The sequence below is a fragment of the Ranitomeya imitator genome, chromosome 9 (assembly GCF_032444005.1).
Source record: "Ranitomeya imitator isolate aRanImi1 chromosome 9, aRanImi1.pri, whole genome shotgun sequence".
NCBI lineage: Eukaryota > Metazoa > Chordata > Amphibia > Anura > Dendrobatidae > Ranitomeya > Ranitomeya imitator.
The window spans coordinates 98,088,632-98,111,311 of record NC_091290.1 but is presented as its reverse complement, the minus strand read 5'-3'; the positions used below and the strand labels follow the sequence as shown (position 1 = coordinate 98,111,311).

Below are 22,680 nucleotides of genomic sequence, written 5' to 3'. Positions count from 1 at the left end.
CCCATAGACGGGGCTACTTTGTTGTCATCCTTAGTGGTACTAAACGCCAATCTTCCCAAGTCGTCTGCATAGGAAGAAGGGATAACATCAGGCAGCTGTACGTTATCTGGAGGCTTTTCCTTCACCTCATAGTGATGAGGACATGGTTTGCAGAAAGTAGTGCGCCCGTCTCGGCGTACGAAGGTCTTGAAGGAATAGACTCCTGTACGGTCCAAGCATACGTTTCCTATGATTACAAACTAAAGTCTCTAGGCATAGTCAGGACCATTACATTGTTGACGGACCTTATGTATCCTCAAATTGTCTCTGCCGAGCAGAAGTAAGATTTCAGCGTCTGTGTCCAAAGGTGGGATAATGTTGGCTAGGTGCCTTAAATGTGGTTGGTGGAATGCAGCTTGCGGGGTAGGAATCTCATCCCTTTGGTGGGGTATTTAATCGCATTCGATGAGCGTAGGTAGGGGTATTTCTACGTCTCCATTGACAGGAAAAGCAATGAAACCTTGTGCTCTTCTGCCGCTAGTCTCTGGCCCACTCCACACACTAAAACCCAAGTCATCGCATTTCTAGGGACAGCGGGGTATTACAGGAAATTCGTTCCCAATTACAGCAGTGTAGCCAAGCCCCTCACTGATCTGACCCATTAGAACCAACCCCGCCAGGTACCCTGGACCCCAGAGTGTGAGGAAGCCTTCCGCCAACTAAAGGACGCCCTCACCAATACCCCTGTATTGGCCGCACCCGATCCAACTAAACGTTTCCTTGTTCACACAGATGCTTCTATGTTTGGAATAGGGGCAGTACTGAGCTAAGTCAGGCTGGACGGCCAAGAACACCCGGTAGCTTACCTGAGTTGGAAACTACTGCCCCGTGAAGTAAGCTATGCGGCCATCGAAAAGGAGTGCCTGATGGTAGTATGGGCACTCAATAAGTTGCAACCATATTTGTATGGACGACAGTTTTCCTAACAGACCATAATCCCCTAGTCTGGCTTAATCGGGTCTCCGGAAACAACTTCAGATTGCTGCGGTGGAGTTTTAGCCCTACAACCTCTGGACTTCACCATCCACTACAGACCCGGCAAACAAAACGGTAACGCCGATGGCCTAAGTCGACAAATGGAACTTGTACCAACCCCATAAACTTCGGTCATCCCCAAACCGATCCGTTAAGGATCAGACTGTGTATGCCGATCGCGTCGCTGAAAAGGGGAGCCGTGTTACGGAACCACTCAGCACCCAAAATATGTTGTGCAGTTATATGTATGTATAATGGGTTCCATGTGAGATGCATGCCCCTAATGCATCAGCCCACCGGCTGCGCCCCTGGGCAGAGGGGACATGATATTCCCCTTTTGTCCGCCCCCCCCCCCCTCCCAACCTTTGTAATTCCCACAGTAAATATCGGCAGGCTCCGGCCACCTGCGGCTATTGTAATGTATGTCTGGCCTGCCACTTTTCTATTGGCCTGCCCTCTGTATCTGTGTTATATATTCTGTGTCCTGTGAGTAAAGTATTGTCAGACTGGAAATGCGTGGAGAAGCAGTGATCTTTTATATGCACCCATGTAACCAAGGAATTCCAGCCAGCGTCCTTCAGTCAGACTCCAGCCAAAGCAGAGTGAACCTCCGAAAACACAGGGTGGTACTGAAAGAGGTACCCCAGATTTGTAGACCCCGTTACAGGCATATCCTGGCACAGCATTTAGCACTTTGAATCTCCCCACATACCTCTGAGCATGAGCAGGAAATGGCTGTGGTGGACTTGGCGTGATTCTGTGGCTCCCCGCCATGGCTTGTAGCAGTACTAGAGGTAACTGCGACTGCTGGATCGCTGGTGGCTGAGGCTGGGTGCAAGGCAGATGGGTGTCTGTCACTATGACACTCTTCACACTTAATGGTAGATTTACAGTCCTTGGCCATATGTTCTGAAGAAGCGCAACACTTGAAGCATACCCCAAGTTCTGAGAATTTTCTTGCGCTCCTGCATAGTTTTGAACCTAAAGCCTCTAAATTTGTTCAGTGAGTGTGGTTTTTTGTGAATTGGACACTCACGATTGAAAGACTTATCCCTCGACGGAATAGTGTACTACTTATCGGCAGGTACTGCAGGTGATGGCAGGTTAGTCTTTCTGACGCATACACTGTTCGAGTCCTTGCGTCTACATGTGATGCTTTCATACCTTGATGAAGGTATTGCTGGAGCTGCGGTGTTAGGCTACTTTCACATGTCCGTTGGTACGGGCCTGTCGCAATGCGTCGGGCCGACGTACCGATGGACGTTGTGAAATTACTGCACAACGTGGGCAGCGGATGCAGTTTATCAACGTATCCGCTGCCCATTCTGCACTCTGCAGTCCGGGGAGGAGGGGGGGGGGGGGAGTTTTAGCCGCGCATGCGCGGTCAAAAATGGCGGACGCGATGCACAAAAAAAGTTACATTGAACATTTTTTTTGTGCGTCGTGTCCGCCAAAACACGACGGATCTGTTGCATGACGGACGTGGCGTGTGGCCATCCATCGCGATCCATCACTAATACAAGTCTTTGGGCAAAAAACGCATCCTGCAAGCACATTTGCAGGATCCTTTTTTTGCCCAAACCGACGGATTGCGACGGAGGACAAAAGACGGAAGTGTGAAAGTAGCCTTAGACTCCAGGAAGTCGAGGCTAGGATCAGTCCTCATTTGGGCTTGTTTGTCAATGAACTTGCAGAACTGAATGAACGGAGGAAAGGTGACGTCATGTGACCTTTTATACCTGGAGATGCACACTGCCCACTTCTCTTGCAGACTATGTGGCAGCTTTGAGACGATTGGGTTCACCCCATGGGCAGTGTCCAAGTAGCACAGTCCAGACAGACGAGGGTCTCTTTTAGCAAGCTCCAGATCCATAAGCAGATCACTTAAAGGGAACCTGTCACCCCGAAAATCGCGGGTGAGGTGAGCCCACCGGCATCAGGGGCTTAGCTACAGCATTCTGTAATGCTGTAGATAAGCCCCCGATGTTACCTGAAAGAGGAGAAAAAAGACGTTATATTATACTCACCCAGGGGCAGTCCCGCTGCTGGTCAGGTCGGATGGGTGTCTCCGGTCCGCTGCGGCGCCTCCCATCTTCATTACAAGACGTCCTCTTCTGATCTTCAGCCACGGCTCCGGCGCAGGCGTACTTTGCTCTGCCCTGTTGAAGGCAGACAAAGTACTGCAGTGCGCAGGCGCCGGGCCTCTGACCTTTCCGGCGCCAACGCACTGCCATGTCATGATAGTGGTAAAATTTCTTCGATAAGACTTGCGTTTATTTGTGAAAAAAACGGAAATTTGGTCGACAATTTTTTACATTTCGCAATTTTCCAACTTTGAATTTTTGTGCCCTTAAATCACAGAGATATGTCACACAAAATACTTAATACCGTATATACTCGAGTATAAGCCGACCCGAGTATAAGCCGACCCCCCCCTAATTTTGCCACAAAAAACTGGGAAAACTTATTGACTCGAGTATAAGCCTAGGGTGGAAATGCATCATTTACCGGTGAATTTCAAAAATAAAAATAGATCATTATTTCCCCATAGCTGTGCCATATAGTGCTCTGCACCGTTCATTTTGCCCCATATCTGTGCCCCATACTGTGCTCTGCACCGTTCATTTTGTCCCATAGCTGTGCCCATATACGGTGCTCTGCACCGTTCATTGTGCCCCAGAGCTGTGCCCATATACGGTGCTCTGCACCGTTCATTGTGCCCCAGAGCTGTGCCCATATACGGTGCTCTGCACCGTTCATTGTGCCCCAGAGCTGTGCCCATATACGGTGCTCTGCACCGTTCATTGTGCCCCATAGCTGTGCCCATATACGATGCTCTGCACCGTTCATTGTGCCCCAGAGCTGTGCCCATATACGATGCTCTGCACCGTTCATTGTGCCCCATAGCTGTGCCCATAAACGGTGCTCTGCACCGTTCATTGTGCCCCAGAGCTGTGCCCATATACGGTGCTCTGCACCGTTCATTGTGCCCCATAGATGCTCCACATAAATCTCTGCCGCCGCTGCTGCGGGCGTTTATACTGTTCCGCGTCTGGTAAAATGGATAAGGCGGTTTTATTCCCGGTCAGTACGATTTACAGCGATACCTCATTTATATCTTTTTTTTATGTTTTGGCGCTTTTATACGATAAAAATGCTAATTGTGTACTTTTATTTATTATTTTATTTAGATAAAGGAATGTATTTATTGGAAATATATATACTGTATTTTCCGGCGTATAAGACCATTTTTTAAGCCCTAAAAATTGTCCCAAAAGTCGGGGGTCGTCTTATACGCTGGGTACGGCGTGTGCAGGGAGCGATCCTGGATGGTTCCCAGGGTCTGGAGGAGAGGAGACTCTCCTTCAGGCCCTGGGATCCATATTCATGTAAAAAATAAAGAATAAAAATCATTGATATACTCACCCTCGGACGGGCCCTGGATCACAGCGCTGCTAGCGTCTCTCTCTGATCCTTAGAATGCGGTGAGTGAAGGACCTTCAGTGACGTCGCGGTCAGGTGACCGGTCACCTGACTGCTCATGTGACCGCGACGTCACTGAAGGTCCTTCACTCACCGCATTCTCAGGAACGGAGGAAGACGCTAGCAGCGCTGTGATCCAGGGCCCGTCCGAGGGTGAGTATATCAATGATTTTTATTCTTTATTTTTTACATGAATATGGATCCCAGGGCCTGAAGGAGAGTCTCCTCTCCTCCAGACCCTGGGAACCACACGCCGTATAAGATGACTGGGCGTATAAGATGACCCCCGTCTTATACGGCGGGCTTATCCCAAATTCCATACTTTATATGGAAAAGTTGGGGGTCATCTTATATGCCTTAAATCATAAAGTAGACCTCAAAAAAACATATAAAACCACTATTTATTGTTAAAATCAAGGCGACGAACCCAACCCTTAGTGACCAATAAACACAAACAAACCAAAAAGCACAAAAACCCGTGCTATAAAAACACCATTGAACTAATGGGGATAGCTAAATGACCCTAGTCAGATACACTAGATGCTCCCCTACCTAGCTGCGGAGGTTGACACCCTAGGGGGAACGTATTGGCGCCCCCGCTCCACGATGACTATCCCTAGGGGCCCTGGTGTACCCTATACCACTTAAAGGTCACCTCTACCCAGCAGCTAAAGGGTCCTCTAGTACTATACAGAGATTAACTGCACTAGGGAAAGCCTATACCCCAGAATGAACAAGGAAAATGATAGACACCTATGACGGTAGGTGGAATGCCAATATATGTATAGCAAATAGTACTGCAAAAATAACTGGACTAAAAGCAGGTAGCTGCCAAAGATAATGTGGCACCCCTGGGGGTATTTGCCACAAAAATAGTTACTGACAGTAAAGACAAATACTAAAATAGCAAGACTGCACTACCACCTCCGGCCAGAAGGGGGAGCTCCAGAGACTCCCCTTGATCCATTCTGGTCTGAGAGAAGAAATGGCAGTTGGGCTAAGGAGCTGAAAGTGAGAGGTCATACAGCTGAATTTCTAACAGCCCTATGACGGTTTCCAGGCCCAAATCACCGGCCTGAGGAGAAGAGGGACAGAGAAAAGGGACATTGTGAGAACCGGGTAGCATTAATCACTACCCAGAACAGGCGCAAAGACGGATACCGGATCCGTGGTTGTATTCATTACATATAATACAGCAACCGGAAAAACGTGAGGTGATATCAGCTTCACTAGGGTCGGACGCAGCAACAGACACAGAGTTCAGCGGTACTCCCGGAGGGGGTAAGCCGATAAAAGGACTCGGGTTGCCCGTCGAACCAGGACCCGGAGGGGATAGATTGGGCCGGCAGCCAGTTCACATACAGCAGCAGGGCCACACAGATATTGCGTACAATAAGAGGCGAAGACCCCGGCAGGGTCAAAGTAACTCAGAGTTCCCATACAGACTCCGGTGACAGGACTGGTTGTAAATCCTTTTTTGTTAAAGTAAACTGGTTAAACGTTTCAGTGCCTCAGTCTTTCATTTGGACAATAGCCATCTATCCAGGATCAGGATCATCACCGCTGAGAGAACCTGCTGCTGATCAAGTAAGTGCCTGTTCCCTCATGATACCCTTTACACTGTGCATTGCCTGAGGCCACAGCACCGGGTCAAGCCACCCGTGACATCCCCCTCAAGAGACAGACCCCATTGGTCCGGTGCTGGTACCCCGGTCTCTTGGGCGTCTCAATAGGATATATTTGCTGCCAGACCGAACCAACTCGTTCGTATTCACTGGAGCATCCTCAATAGGTATCCCTGATGCACCTCCAATTGCTATGTCATCTCAAGATATTAGTATATACATAAGTTGTCGGTACTCATCTGCCGGCATGTCAGCACTCCCGCCATCTTATAGAGAACGCCTCAACGCGTTTCGCCTGCCACGGCTCTTCAGGAGGCCAGATACAATGATAGGTAGTGTCACTTATGATGATTGATAGCATGAGCGCCCAGTCTCACCTTCCCTGCTTATGTAGCTGCCGACAGCCATGCTTCCCCACGGTGCCGTCTGACCACTTCCTGTGGCATGCCCCCAGTTGAACTGCGCATGTCAATCTCGACCTGCGCACTCAGGGCACCAGCCGTTGCCCACTGCACAGACTTGCCGGCCCGGGTCCTGGATGGAGGAAAGTATGTCTATTTCTGCGCATGTCCGTTACGATCTGCGCACTCAGGGCACATACTGCAGCCCACTGCGCAGTCATCCTCCCGTGCGTCCTGGACAGGACAGAAAAACAAGTCCACTCCTGCGCATGTCCATAACAAATCACATAGTGACCCCATCCGATTGGACCCCGCAACAAATGTCCCGCCCATCCGCATAGTGCAGCAGCTTTAGCCGCACACAGCGAGGTATTTTACCAAAGACAGGAGGAGTTAGTGCTACACATGTCCGATCACAGCGCACAACATCTCCTTGAGTAAAGCGGCATGTTATTTTTGATGTTATTTGTGACTCACCGTCGATTTTCTGCCGTTACCGCAGTAAATGTATATATCATATATTCTGTTTAGGTGTTTATTTGTCTGCTGCCCCTTTGGGTGTAATTTTTCACCCTTTAAGCCCGCAAGACTTATGCTGGTACATTTCGTGAGATGCTGTCCCCATTTTTCATGTCTATTTCTTTTCAATTCATTTATTTTCAACCACAGCTGCTATACATCTTGGGACATCGTGCCCTATAATTGCTTTATCTTATTTATCTGCAAGTACGGCTAAAGCTATAACACAAGTAGAAGAAAATCGCTTACCATGCACGGCAAAATAGCTATGAAACTTTTGTTTATATCTGGGCAAAGGAGTACATATATGTCTAGCATCTTACAATAGCTATATTTGGGTGCAATCTACTTTGCCTTGCAGTTATGAGAAGCGGTGGTGCCGCTTTACTCAAGGAGATGTTGTGCGCTGTGATCGGACATGTGTAGCACTAACTCCTCCTGTCTTTGGTAAAATACCTCGCTGTGTGTGGCTAAAGCTGCTGCACTATGTGGATGGGCGGGACATTTGTTGCGGGGTCCAATCGGATGGGGTCACTATGTGATTTGTTATGGACATGCGCAGGAGTGGACTTGTTTTTCTGTCCTGTCCAGGACGCACGGGAGGATGACTGCGCAGTGGGCTGCAGTATGTGCCCTGAGTGCGCAGATCGTAACGGACATGCGCAGAAATAGACATACTTTCCTCCATCCAGGACCCGGGCCGGCAAGTCTGCGCAGTGGGCAACGGCTGGTGCCCTAAGTGCGCAGGTCGAGATTGACATGCGCAGTTCAACTGGGGGCACGCCACAGGAAGTGGTCAGACGGCACCGTGGGGAAGCATGGCTGTCGGCAGCTACATAAGCAGGGAAGGTGAGACTGGGCGCTCATGCTATCAATCATCATAAGTGACACTACCTATCATTGTATCTGGCCTCCTGAAGAGCCGTGGCAGGCGAAACGCGTTGAGGCGTTCTCTATAAGATGGCGGGAGTGCTGACATGCCGGCAGATGAGTACCGACAACTTATGTATATACTAATATCTTGAGATGACATAGCAATTGGAGGTGCATCAGGGATACCTATTGAGGATGCTCCAGTGAATACGAACGAGTTGGTTCGGTCTGGCAGCAAATATATCCTATCTTTGGCAGTTACCTGCTTTTAGTCCAGTTATTTTTGCAGTACTATTTGCTATACATAAATTGGCATTCCACCTACCGTCATAGGTGTCTATCATTTTCCTTGTTCATTCTGGGGTATAGGCTTTCCCTAGTGCAGTTAATCTCTGTATAGTACTAGAGGACCCTTTAGCTGCTGGGTAGAGGTGACCTTTAAGTGGTATAGGGTACACCAGGGACCCTAGGGATAGTCCTCATGGAGCGGGGGCGCCAATACGTTCCCCCTAGGGTGTCAACCTCCGCAGCTAGGTAGGGGAGCATCTAGTGTATCTGACTAGGGTCATTTAGCTATCCCCATTAGTTCAATGGTGTTTTTATAGCACGGGTTTTTGTGTTTTTTGGTTTGTTTGTGTTTATTGGTCACTAAGGGTTGGGTTCGTCGCCTTGATTTTAACAATAAATAGTGGTTTTATATGTTTTTTTGAGGTCTACTTTATGATTTAAGCCGTATGTACCTCGTACATTATAGATATATTTTTGAGAGTACTTTTTGAGTCTATTCCGAACTTGGTATGGCCAGTTTTCTAGCCGGACCTGTAAACTCAGACTTTTGGTTGGAGGATGCAAATCAGGCGTTCAGTATAGGTGGTACACAGGAATGTAATACAGGCCCTCTAGCTCTTAAGAACCTGTTTAATGAGGTCTATGGGGGATATAAGGAATATCTCAAATCCTGGTGGGAAATAAGAGCATTAGAAAATTATATTAAGAATCGCATTGTCCCTAGGGGCCTGAGAATTAATATCTCCCCCTCACAAAGAATTGCATCACCTGAGTTTCTGATAATCTGGCAAAAGGAGTCCATAGAAGCATCTATTAGGTTTATGCAGATTTTACTTGTAGAGGAGAAGAAGGTCTTTGAGAAATCCACTGAGCTATTGAACAAACTTATTGAACGGGTCCTGAAGTGTAAGGCAGATCCCGACTTTAATAGGAGGGAGGGTCTGCTGCAGACCTCTGTGGAGAGGTATCAAGCATTATTAAAAGAAAGAAAACACTTACAGTTTCAGAGAGACCTGAGTGAGGCCAGTGAAAATAAGTCTGTTAATATCTCGGTAGAAAGGCAATCCGAGGCATCCTCATCAGACCTTGATATCTCGGATACCGAAAGGACTGAGACCACAGTCAGGAACACACAGTTCTTTAGAGGCCAACAGACCAGACAAGGATGGCAGGGTGGCAGAGGGAAGCCCGGAAAAATAGGGGGGAAAGGAAGGGGGAGATACAGGAATGGTGTGGGTACCATGACTCCCTTTCTGACATCCAATTCCGCCCCTGGTCCATCATTTGGGGCCTCTTCCTCTGCGCCGGTTTCTTTTTTGGAGCAGGATGCGAGAACAGGGTATCAATTAAGAACCCGGCTCAACTGAATAGGGGCCATATCATCAACCTGTCCTCGCATGTGCTCTCTAGACATGAGTATGATGTCCTGCAGAGAGGCCTCAATTTTGTCCCAATGAACAACTTTGACTGTTTTGGGTGGGTAAAAGACCTCAATTTATTCACTAGAAAGCTAAAATGGAAAAAGTTCTTCAAACATAAAACTCGTGAAGAGTGTGAGGGTCTAGGTCTGGACCAGGAAGACATGGAGGGGTATGAGGCCCTCTGTGGTCTACTCCTGGAATCCAACAGGACACCGGAGGAGGGTAATGGCCCCTTTACTTCACTAAAAAATACGAGTGTGAAGATGCCACCATATGGGGACACAAGTAACATAGATCTGTTTACTCTTCTGGTGGAAAGAGATCTTAAAAAACTGAGGCAAACTGATTGGCGGACTGGGGACAATCTCACAGTAGATGAACGTAGAGCACTGGATGGCCTTAAGAGTAATGATCTGTTGATCATAAAGCCCTCTGATAAAGGGGGTAATCTGGTGATCATGGATCATCTCGAGTATCGAGCGATCTGTGCCTCTATCCTACAAGACAGGACTACATATGAAATTCTCACCACTAACCCCCTGGATATGTTTAAAAATGAATTGAGCTCAATTCTAGAAGATGCGCTATTGCACCAACTTATCTCACGGGGGGGAATTTGACTTTGTTACCACAATTTCCCCTAATTGCGACCTTTTATGCACTACCGAAGGTGCATAAGGGATATAATCCCTTAAAGGGACGTCCCATTGTGTCTGGGGTGGATTCCCTGACACAAAATTGCGGACTGTATGTCGACCAAGTCCTCCGCCCATTCGTCACTGCTATGCCATCCTACCTTAGGGATACGTCTGATTTGCTTCTAAAACTGGAGGGGGTTAATTTGGGAAGAGACGCCTGGCTTACCTCCATTGATATAGAAGCACTATACAGTAGTATCCCGCATAGGGCAGGTATTGAGGGGGTTAGGTTTTTTCTGCAACAAAGATCTATTAGATGCAGGGAACATAACGACTTCGTCATTACATTACTCGAATATATACTTACCCACAATGCCTTTACCTTCGATGGTAAACACTTCCACCAGCTCAGGGGCACAGCAATGGGGTGCCCCTGTGCCCCTTCGTATGCGAATCTGTTCCTGGGCTGGTGGGAGGAGACCATCGTCTTTGGGGATGAAGAGAAGTGGTGGCATAAATTTATTTCCATCTGGTATAGATACATCGACGATGTTTTTATGGTATGGACTGGCACAAAAGAGTTCACGCTATTCATGGGAAGCCTCAACATCAATGAGGTGGGCCTAAAATTTACGTCGGAGATCAGTGAGATAGAGTTGGCATTCTTGGATCTGAAAATTGTGAAAGAGGAGTGTGGGCAAATAGCTACGAGCATCTATCAAAAGCCAACCAGCACCAATAGTCTCCTACATTGGGATAGCCACCATCCGGTCTCCCTGAAGAGAGGTATACCCAAAGGGCAATTCCTCAGACTTAGGAGGAATTGTTCCAGGGAGGACACATTTAGGAGTCAATCTGGAGATATGTTCGACAGGTTTAGAGAGAAGGGGTACCCGAGACCTGTGGTGAGTAGGGCCTATGACTATGCAAGGAGGACTGAGAGACAAGGGTTGTTACAGAAACATAGGAGGACGGAGGCTGAGGACACTGTAAGAGTCATCGGTACATTTGACACACAGCATCATGAGGTCAGGAGGGCCTTTGCCAGGCATTGGGACATTTTGAAATTAGATCCAGATTTAATTGACGTGGTGGGTGAACGCCCCAACATAACATTCAGAAAGGGCCGCTCTATTAAAGATCTGTTGGTACACAGCCAGTACCAGCGACCTAAATCTGTTGGGACCTGGCTTGATAGGAGGCCCTGTGGCTTCTTTAGATGCGGAGATTGCAGTCTGTGTCAGTGGATGAGACCGTGCAAACAGGTTAAGAGCTCCAGTACAGGTAGAATTTTCTACCAACGTAATTTCTCAAACTGTAAAACCAATGGTGTGGTGTATGTGGCGTCCTGCTCCTGCCCAAAGGATTATATTGGGAAAACCAAGAGGGAGTTCAGGAGAAGAGTGGGGGAACATATGGGCGATTTTCGCCATAAGAGGGACACCCCCCTGGCGAAACATATGCATACTCATCATATCAAAGATCCGACAGGGGTGAGATTCAGTATCCTAGAGGTGGTGAAAGTGAACCCGAGAGGAGGTAATCTGGATAGACTGATTCTTAGACGTGAGTGCGAATGGATCTTTAGAATGGAGTCTCTTGAACCAAAGGGGATTAATGAACAAATATCATATACCTGTTTTCTGTAACTTATGGACCTATCCACCTATATTGCCACCCTCGGGGTGTGTAACCCTATACTGTCTGTATTTTTTCGAATTTTTTCGGCTTAAGGAACACTATGGCATAACCATTGTTGTCGATGGGATCCCCATTTTTGAGGATTCACATGGATTTCCATGACATATCTAATATATTATGCGACTGCATTGTTAAGGTTTTATTTTGATGTTATTTTTGATGTTATTTGTGACTCACCGTCGATTTTCTGCCGTTACCGCAGTAAATGTATATATCATATATTCTGTTTATGTATGTATATATGTGTGTATATGTGTATATATATATATATATATATATATATAAAATATATATTTATTTATTTATTTATTTTTACTAGATTGTGGCCCGATTCTAATGCATCGGGTATTCTAGAATATGCATGTCCCCGTAGTATATGGACAATGATGATTCCAAAATTCGCGGCAGACTGTGCCCGTCGCTGATTGGTCGAGGCAACCTTTATGACATAATCGTCGCCATGACAACCATTATGACATCTACATCGATACTGTGCCCGTTGCTGATTGGTCGAGGCCTAGCGGCCTCGACCATTCAGACGCGGGATGTCTACGTCCTTTATGACATCATCGTCGCTGTGCCCAAAAATTTGGGCTGAAAATCTCGGCTTATAATCGAGTATATATAATTTTTTTTTTTTAGTAATTTTTTTTTTTTACACATGCATCCCCGTGGCCATTTTGGATCCGGGGCCTGCAGGGAGAAGAAGGTAGGAGACCCTTGGAGCAATGCGATGACATTGCGTTGTTCCGATGGTCTCCCGGAATTCCGCAGGGAGCCCCCTCCCTGCGCGATGCTTCCCTATACCGCCGGAACACTGCGATCATGTTTGATCGCAGTGTGCCGGGGGCGGTCCGTTACCGCTCCTGGCACATAGTGCCGGATGTCAGCTGCGATAGTCAGCTGACACCTCGCCGCGATCGGCTGCACTCCCCCGTGAGCGCGGCTGATCGCACTGGACGTTCTATTCCGTCACTAAGAATTAAGTCCCAGGTCACCTTGACGGGATAATACGTCCAATGGGATTAAGGGGTTAAGAAACTGAACCTTTGAATTGGGGGCTGGAAATCGCAGTGTAGCTTAGTTGCGACCCCTTGATAAGATTCCCAAGGTATTTTTTGAGAATTGTGGGTGTTCTGCTGTCCGACAATCTGCAGCAACGTGGTATAATACAGAGTCTTTATTCACAATGCTGTCTGAGGTGATGCTGCAGGAGATTTCTTAGCAGAGCAGGGCTGCAGTATGTGAGCAGGCAGAGCGTGGGCACATGGATTGGGATATAAGGTTGATTCTGGCCGGGCTTCAAGGCATTCTTTCGACTGCTCTGTCCCTACATGAGGTGAATGGAGGTGTGGTTGACTAATAAGGTTTGTGAGAGATAATCGTACCTTCAGTTTTCCTCGCTGTAGTTGTCAAGTACAGCAAGTGTATCAGTGACAGCAAGTGAGCAGCAAGAGGTCGAAAGACTGATGCCTCCCTAAGCCCTGTTCAAGCGTGTCCTCTCACAACAGCATGTAAACTGAAAATTAAATGGCTGCCAGAGGAAGAGAAGACTTGACCCCTGAACCGGAAGTGGATGACATGCCCACAAGAATAAATCAATAACAAACTGCCATGCAGAAAAAGGCCATTGGGTGGCAGCAGAGCAGAAATGTAAGAATATACATAGCATGAAAACACATAAAAGCAGAAGAACATAACTTACACGGAACAGCACAGCACTAGAGTTCTAGTCCTCTTCCTCTCTGAAGAGGTAATTTGCATATTTCCCAGAGGAGCATTGTGGCTTTAAGTCTCCTCATCTTCATGTGCTTAACATGTCACTCTCCGCAAGGAGAAACAATACTTCTTGGATCCCACTTAGAATTAGACCAACCAATGAACAATATTTGAGAGAAAAAGGCTTTGTATACATAGAAGTAGTTTTAGATCTCTCCAGCTCATGAGAAATGGGAGCAAAAACAAGTGTTGCGTTCTATATTTTTGTTCAGTGTGTATGTATCTATATATATATATAGATAAACAATGCGATCTCTCTCTGCTTGCACTCTTGTGCTTTGTATCATTAGAAACACTGCTGCAGCTGTGCCCTGATAGTGCAGTCTACTCAGCTGTACTGCCCCTTCCCCCTCACTGGCTGTTAGTGCGATGGAAGCTGCACACAGCTCTACAGTAAAGCCCGCACCTGCCATAGTAACCCATTAACAACCAGAGCAGGGGTCGACTAGAGCCGCTGGATTAAGTAGCAGCAACTGATCCATTTAAATGCTACTGTCAGAAACTGATAGTGGTATCTAAATGGTTAACAGTCAAAGCTGGTCTACTGCTTGTGGATTCAGCTCTGTGCACCCTCCACACTTGTGGACCTCTTCCAGGATAGACGTATATTCATGTCCTAATGCAGAAAGGGATTAAATATGTGATGGAATGGGACCGGCCGCGGCACAAGAACTTCAATGTATGGTAAGTGTGTGGAAATGGGGAATCTGATAAACTTGTCAAAATACTAATCTCCTACAAGCCATTAAGAATAACCATTGATGAAGGCGGATATTCCATTGGGGCAAGCTTTGCAGTCCCAGGAGCCCGGCTTGTGTTCGCTCCTGTCATTGTTGTTTTGTCATGATAAAACCTAAAGAAATTCTAAGGATTTGCTGAAGAAACTTGCATGCAGTATGAAGACTGATAGGATCCAAGTGGGAGGATGAGACTATTCCTTCAGTTATATATATAAACTCAAAGACTTCTAAATAATATCCGCTGCTTCTAGTGACCAGAATGTGAAGAAACAAATAGGATGGTGTGTGGCTGGAGGGCAAAGGCTTCTTTAAGGGTCAAAGTGAGGCTGTGTCTGCCCACTTGGCTTGCAGGTAGAAAACAAATCTAGCATAATTTTTTCTTTTTCTACATGTTTCTCTAATTTTTGAGTTGCTCAATGTATGCAATGTATGCAAAGTTCTTTCATTAAACCGTGGTTGATTTGTTTGTTTTTTGAACACAGGTCATGGGAGTGTCAGAGAGAATAGTCCATTTCTCAAAAACTCTGAGCCGCACAGAGGCAGCGAGTTCTACGACCGGAACCTAGCCTTGTTTGAGGTGAGACTGTGTATACAGGCTTCTGTAAATGGTACTGCATATTGCCACTCGCCTACTTAAAGGGAAGTGGTCACCAGTTTTGTCCTGTGTCAGCAGCGCATGGGCTGCTATGATTTGTCCTCTGGCCACAGTAGGGCAAAGTGTGCAGGAGCAAGCTGGTGATTTCACCCAGTTACCGTATATACTCGGGTATAAGCCGACCCGAGTATAAGCCGACCCCCCCCCTAATTTTGCCACAAAAAACTGGGAAAACTTATTGACTCGAGTATAAGCCTAGGGTGGGAAATGCAGCATTTACTGGTGAATTTCAAAAATAAAAATAGATCATTCTTGCCCCATAGCTGTGCCATATAGTGCTCTGCACAGTTCATATTTTCCCATAGCTGTGCCATATAGTGTTCTGCACCGTTCATATTGCCCCATAGCTGTGCCATATAGTGCTCTGCACCGTTCATATTGCCCCATAGCTGTGCCATATAGTGCTCTGCACCGTTCATATTTCCCCATAGCTGTGCCCCATATAGTGCTCTGCACTGTTCATATTGTCCCATATCTGTGCCCCATATAGTGCTCTGCACCGTTCATATTTCCCCATAGAGCTCCACATATATCTGTGCCATATAGTGCTCTGCACCGTTCATATTGTCCCATAGCTGTGCCCCATATAGTGCTCTGCACTGTTCATATTGTCCCATAGCTGTGCCCCATATAGTGCTCTGCACTGTTCATATTGCCCCATATAGTGCTCTGCACTGTTCATATTGTCCCATATCTGTGCCCCATATAGTGCTCTGCACCGTTCATATTTCCCCATAGAGCTCCACATAAAGCTGTGCCATTGCTGCTGCTGCTGCAATAAAAAAAAACGAAACACATACTCACCTTTCTTGCTTGCAGCTCCCAGCGTCCGGTCCCGGCGTCTCTCCGCACTGACTGATCAGGCAGAGGGCGCCGCGCACACTATATGCGTCATCGCGCCCTCTGACCTGAACAGTCAGAGCAAGAGGACGCGAAGACAGAGCGGCACCGGGAAGATGGAGCGACGCCCGGCGGCTGGAACGTGGACAGGTGAATATTACATACTTACCTGCTCCCGGCGTCCGGCTCCCTCTGCCTGTCACAGCTGTCTTCGGTGCCGCAGCCTCTTCCTCTATCAGCGGTCACCGGCACCGCTGATTAGAGAAATGAATAGGCGGCTCCACCCCTATGGGAGGTGGAGCCGCCTATTCATTTTTCTAATGAGCGGTCCCACGTGATCGCTGAAGAGGGGAAGAGCTGCAGCACCGAAGACCGTGGGACAGGCGGTGAGCGCCAGGATCGCTGGGACTAAGTAAGTATGCCTCAGCGCCCTCACCCCCTCACCCGCCGACCCTGCCACCCACCTTGACTCGAGTATAAGCCGATAAAGGCTGAAAATCTCGGCTTATACTCGAGTATATACGGTATGTGTATGATGCAGGAGCCATCATCAACATCTATACAGCTGGAGGACGGCTATCAGCAGCCGGGAGGAGGGATTGAGTCCACAGAAACTTCGCCCATCGGACCAGGCTGACATGATTAAAATGCAGCACTGGAGAACTTCAAAAGTTTTTTTTTTTGGGGGGTGGGATACAGGAGGAATCAGGGGGTTATATAACAATTGATGGACTGCAGCACTGGTGCTGACTTTGATCATAGTTTTAGTTGAAATAAAACAAAACTGGTGACTGGTTTCTTTTGAACAAATCATTCAAGTTACATGCTCGTATCGCTAATAAACTGAAAAGGTAAGATGCCAAGAATTAGCGCTAAAGACTTTAGTTGTTACCATCATAAATGTTCATATTTAAAGCCAAAGTAGGTAACATTACATCCAGGGTTCTCCCTTACACATTGACAAATATGTATGTGTCACTAGATCTCCAACCTCATAAAAGGGAAGAAAATTACCCTATTTAAAGGGGTTGTCCGATCTCAGATGAAAAGTCTGCCGTCAATCTGTGCCATGTGTGCTCTGTCACATGGTTTCGGCATGTGCGCCTTTAGCGTGTCACTTCCGGTCCACTGTAAAAAAAAAAAAAAAAAAAAAAAAAAAAGTTCTTGTACGCTGGGGCATAATCTGTGTCTCAGATGTCCCCAATTGCCATGCGCAGGGCTACCTCCAGTCTTCCAATTTCAATAATTTTTTTTTTTTACATTTATACCATCAAAACCAATAATTAAATACACATTACAGATGCCATCATGCTGCAACACAGGAGCCACTGCCTGCCTGCTGAAGGTGATTTTTTTTTTTCAGTCTATGTAATATTCACTATGTAAACTTGGGGGCAGGTCAGTGAGAGATCAGTGACTTTTCAGAAGCTATACTGATGAATACCTACGCAGAGCACCACATGAAGACCCCCCCCCCCCCCCCCCACAGGCCGTGCCAGAGCACGGGCATATCATTATATCAAAACTGAAAATAAAGATTAAACAAAAACCACAAGACGGATTTCATGACCCAAGGTATCATTTTAATCAGTATAATGGCGTCGACCTGACACTGTAGGTTACTCAGCACAATCCTACTGACAGGTTCCCTTTTAATAAATAACTTTTCACACATGTCGACTTTTAAATCAAAACCATTTTTGAAACATTTTTTTTCCTTAGGAAGTTACAAGGGTTAAAATTGACCAGCAATTTTCTCATTTTTTCCAATAAAATTTACAAAACCATTTTTTTTTTCTTAGGGACCCCCTCACATTTGAAGTGACTGAGGGGTTTATATGACAGAAAATACAATAAGGTGACACTGTATTAAACACTGCACACATCAAGGTATGCAAAACCACAATCAAGAATCAAGAAGTTTATCAACCCTTCAGGTGCTTCACAGAAATTTTTGTTATATAAAAAAATCAACATTTAACTTTTTCACAAGTGTTACTCTAAACCCATTTTTTTTAATTATTTTTGCTTGGTATAGAGACACAGGGTTAGTGGGTGCTCTCGTCTGCTGGCCTATCTGTTTTTAGAAAGACTGCATGGACCGGGGCTCATACCACTTAACACTTGCTCTCTCTCCCCCCCATGAGCAGAACACTACTCGGACAACACAGGGTGAGGGTAAAACCGTGTGGAAACAATTTATTGAACCACCAGCACACAATAGCATATAGAATAGTCCCAGCAAATACCCAAGATGGTGCAAAATAGAGTCTCACCCTTCCGCTAGCTTGCAGGGATTGGAGCTGCTTCCAGTGCCGAATACCCCCACCAGTGGCTCCCCGCTTTTGGCAGGCCACCACAGTGAGGAGGTAGCGACAAGCTTAGGAAGCTCACAGTCCATTGATGCGAGACCGCTATTTTAATTCTTTTTTTTTACAGAGATATGGTGCCCACACTGCTATATACTACGTGGGCTATGTTATATACTGCGTTACTGATATATACTACGTGGGCAGTGTTATATACTGCGTGGGCTGTGTTATTTACTCTGTGGGCTGTTATATACTACGTGGCTGCGCTATATACTACGTGGCTGCGCTATATACTACGTGGCTGCGCTATATACTACGTGGCTGCGCTATATACTACGTGGCTGCGCTATATACTACGTGGCTGCGCTATATACTACGTGGCTGCGCTATATACTACGTGGCTGCGCTATATACTACGTGGCTGCGCTATATACTACGTGGCTGCGCTATATACTACGTGGCTGCGCTATATACTACGTGGCTGCGCTATATACTACGTGGCTGCGCTATATACTACGTGGCTGCGCTATATACTACGTGGCTGCGCTATATACTACGTGGCTGCGCTATATACTACGTGGCTGCGCTATATACTACGTGGCTGCGCTATATACTACGTGGCTGCGCTATATACTACGTGGCTGCGCTATATACTACGTGGCTGCGCTATATACTATGTGGCTGCGCTATATACTATGTGGCTGCGCTATATACTATGTGGCTGCGCTATATACTATGTGGCTGCGCTATATACTATGTGGCTGCGCTATATACTATGTGGCTGCGCTATATACTATGTGGCTGCGCTATATACTATGTGGCTGCGCTATATACTATGTGGCTGCGCTATATACTATGTGGCTGCGCTATATACTATGTGGCTGCGCTATATACTATGTGGCTGCGCTATATACTATGTGGCTGCGCTATATACTATGTGGCTGCGCTATATACTATGTGGCTGCGCTATATACTATGTGGCTGCGCTATATACTATGTGGCTGCGCTATATACTATGTGGCTGCGCTATATACTATGTGGCTGCGCTATATACTATGTGGCTGCGCTATATACTATGTGGCTGCGCTATATACTATGTGGCTGCGCTATATACTATGTGGCTGCGCTATATACTATGTGGCTGCGCTATATACTATGTGGCTGCGCTATATACTATGTGGCTGCGCTATATACTATGTGGCTGCGCTATATACTATGTGGCTGCGCTATATACTATGTGGCTGCGCTATATACTATGTGGCTGCGCTATATACTATGTGGCTGCGCTATATACTATGTGGCTGCGCTATATACTATGTGGCTGCGCTATATACTATGTGGCTGCGCTATATACTATGTGGCTGCGCTATATACTATGTGGCTGCGCTATATACTATGTGGCTGCGCTATATACTATGTGGCTGCGCTATATACTATGTGGCTGCGCTATATACTATGTGGCTGCGCTATATACTATGTGGCTGCGCTATATACTATGTGGCTGCGCTATATACTATGTGGCTGCGCTATATACTATGTGGCTGCGCTATATACTATGTGGCTGCGCTATATACTATGTGGCTGCGCTATATACTATGTGGCTGCGCTATATACTATGTGGCTGCGCTATATACTATGTGGCTGCGCTATATACTATGTGGCTGCGCTATATACTATGTGGCTGCGCTATATACTATGTGGCTGCGCTATATACTATGTGGCTGCGCTATATACTATGTGGCTGCGCTATATACTATGTGGCTGCGCTATATACTATGTGGCTGCGCTATATACTATGTGGCTGCGCTATATACTATGTGGCTGCGCTATATACTATGTGGCTGCGCTATATACTATGTGGCTGCGCTATATACTATGTGGCTGCGCTATATACTATGTGGCTGCGCTATATACTATGTGGCTGCGCTATATACTATGTGGCTGCGCTATATACTATGTGGCTGCGCTATATACTATGTGGCTGCGCTATATACTATGTGGCTGCGCTAAATACTATGTGGCTGCGCTATATACTATGTGGCTGCGCTATATACTATGTGGCTGCGCTATATACTACGTGGCTGCGCTATATACTACGTGGCTGCGCTATATACTACGTGGCTGCGCTATATACTACGTGGCTGCGCTATAAACTGCGTGGCTGCGCTATAAACTGCATGGCTGCATCAGCGATATTGACGAGAGATTTAAACACCGCTTCGGTCATTGGTTGTGCCCGACCGGTTGCAACCAATCAGCGACAGGCGCAGTCCGTCCGCAAATTGGCGCCAGATTTGAACCACGCTTCGCTGATTGGTCACGCCCAGCTGGCCGATCAGCGATATTGGCACGGAATTTAATTCCCACTCACAGCGCGACATACATACATATTCTAGAAAGAATACCCGATGTGTTAGAATCGGGCCACCATCTAGTGTATATGTGTGTGTGTATGTATGTATATGTATACCCATGGAATGTAAGTCCGCAAGGACAGGGTCCTCTCCCCCTTCTGTACCAGTCTGTCACTGTAAACTTGTTTACTGTAAACGATATCTACAACTCTGTATGTAACCCTTTCTCATGTACAGCACCATGGAATTAATAGTGCTATATAAATAAGTAATATATACACACACACACACACACACACACACACACACACACACACACACACACACACACGTATACGTGTGTGTGTTATATATATATATATATATATATATATATATATATAATCTTCATTTAATTTGTCGTAAATAAAAAAAACACAAAAAGACTTGTCCTAAAGCCAAATTGGATATAATTCCACACCAAACATAAAAAAGGGGGTGGACAAAAGTATTGGCACTGTTTGAAAAATCATGTGATGCTTCTCTACTTTGTGTAATTAACAGCACCTGTAACTTACCTGTGGCACCTAGCAGGTGTTGGCAATAACTAAATCACACTTGCGGCCAGTTGACGTGGATTAAAGTTGACTCCACCTCTGTCCTGTGTCCTTGTGTGTACCACATTGAGCATGGAGAAAAGAAAGAAGACCAAAGAACTGTCTGAGGACTTGAGAAACCAAATTGTGAGGAAGCATGAGCAATCTCAAGGCTACAAGTCCATCTCCAAAGACCTGAAAGTTCTTGTGTCTACCGTGCACAGTGTCATCAAGAAGTTTAAAGCCCATGGCACTTTGGCTAACCTCCCTAGATGTGGATAGAAAAGAAAAATTGACAAGAGATTTCAACGCAAGACTGTGCGGATGTTGGATAAAGAACCTCGACTAACATCCAAACAAGTTCAAGCTGCCCTGCAGTCCAAGGGTACAACAGTGTCAACCCGTACTATCCGACGGCGTCTGAATTAAGAGAGACTGTATGGTAGGAGACCCAGGAAGACCCCACTTCTTACCCCGAGACATAAAAAAGCCAGGCTGGAGTTTGCCAAAACTTACCTGAAAAAGCCTAAAATGTTTTGGAAGAATGTCTCTGGTCAGATAAGACAAAAGTAGAGCTTTTTGGGCAAAGGCATCAACATAGTTTCCAGGAGAAAAAAAGAGGCATTCAAAGAAAAGAACACGGTCCCTACAGTCAAACATGGTGGAGGTTCCCTGATGTTTTGGGGTTGCTTTGCTGCCTCTGGCACTGGATTGCTTGACCGTGTGCATGGCATTATGAAGTCTGAAGACTACCAACAAATTTTGCAGCATAATGTAGGGCCCAGTGTGAGAAAGCTGGGTCTCCCTCAGAGGTCATGGGTCTTCCAGCAGGACAATGACCCAAAACACACTTCAAAAAGCACTAGAAAATGGTTTGAGAGAAAGCACTGGAGACTTCTAAGGTGGCCAGCAATGAGTCCAGACCTGAATCCCATAGAACACCTGTGGAGATATCTACAATAGCAGTTTGGAGAAGGCTCCCTTAAAATATCAGGGACCTGGAGCAGTTTGCCAAAGAAGAATGGTCTAAAATTCCAGCAGAGCATTGTAAGAAACTCATTGATGGTTACCGGAAGCGGTTGGTCGCAGTTATTTTGGCTAAAGGTTGTGCAACCAAGTATTAGGCTGAGGGTGCCAATACTTTTGTCTGGCCCATTATTGGAGTTTTGTGTGAAATGATCAATGTTTTGCTTTTTGCTTCATTCTCTTTTGTGTTTTTTCTTTTAAGACAAATTAAATGAAGATAATTATACCAAAGAATTTGTGTTTGCAATAATTTTCAGTAACAAACTGAGTATTACCTGACAGAATTGCAGGGGTGTCAATACTTTTGGCCATGACTGAATATATATACTCTAACGCATCGGGTATTCTAGACTATGCATGTCCCCTTAGTATATGGACAATGATGATTCCAGAATTCGCGGCAGAATGTGCCCGTCGCTGATTGGTCGAGGCAACC

General features: G+C 46.2%; 1 protein-coding gene across 1 annotated transcript in view; it reads left to right on the top strand.

Moving 5' to 3' along the window:
• Window positions 1-22,680, top strand: part of SLC12A4 (solute carrier family 12 member 4) — a 450,549-nt gene that overhangs the window by 23,784 nt on the left and 404,085 nt on the right. The window contains exon 2 of the mRNA XM_069740162.1: window positions 14,965-15,059. Coding sequence (XP_069596263.1) covers window positions 14,965-15,059 — 95 coding nt within the window. The remainder of the gene's footprint in view (window positions 1-14,964; window positions 15,060-22,680) is intronic.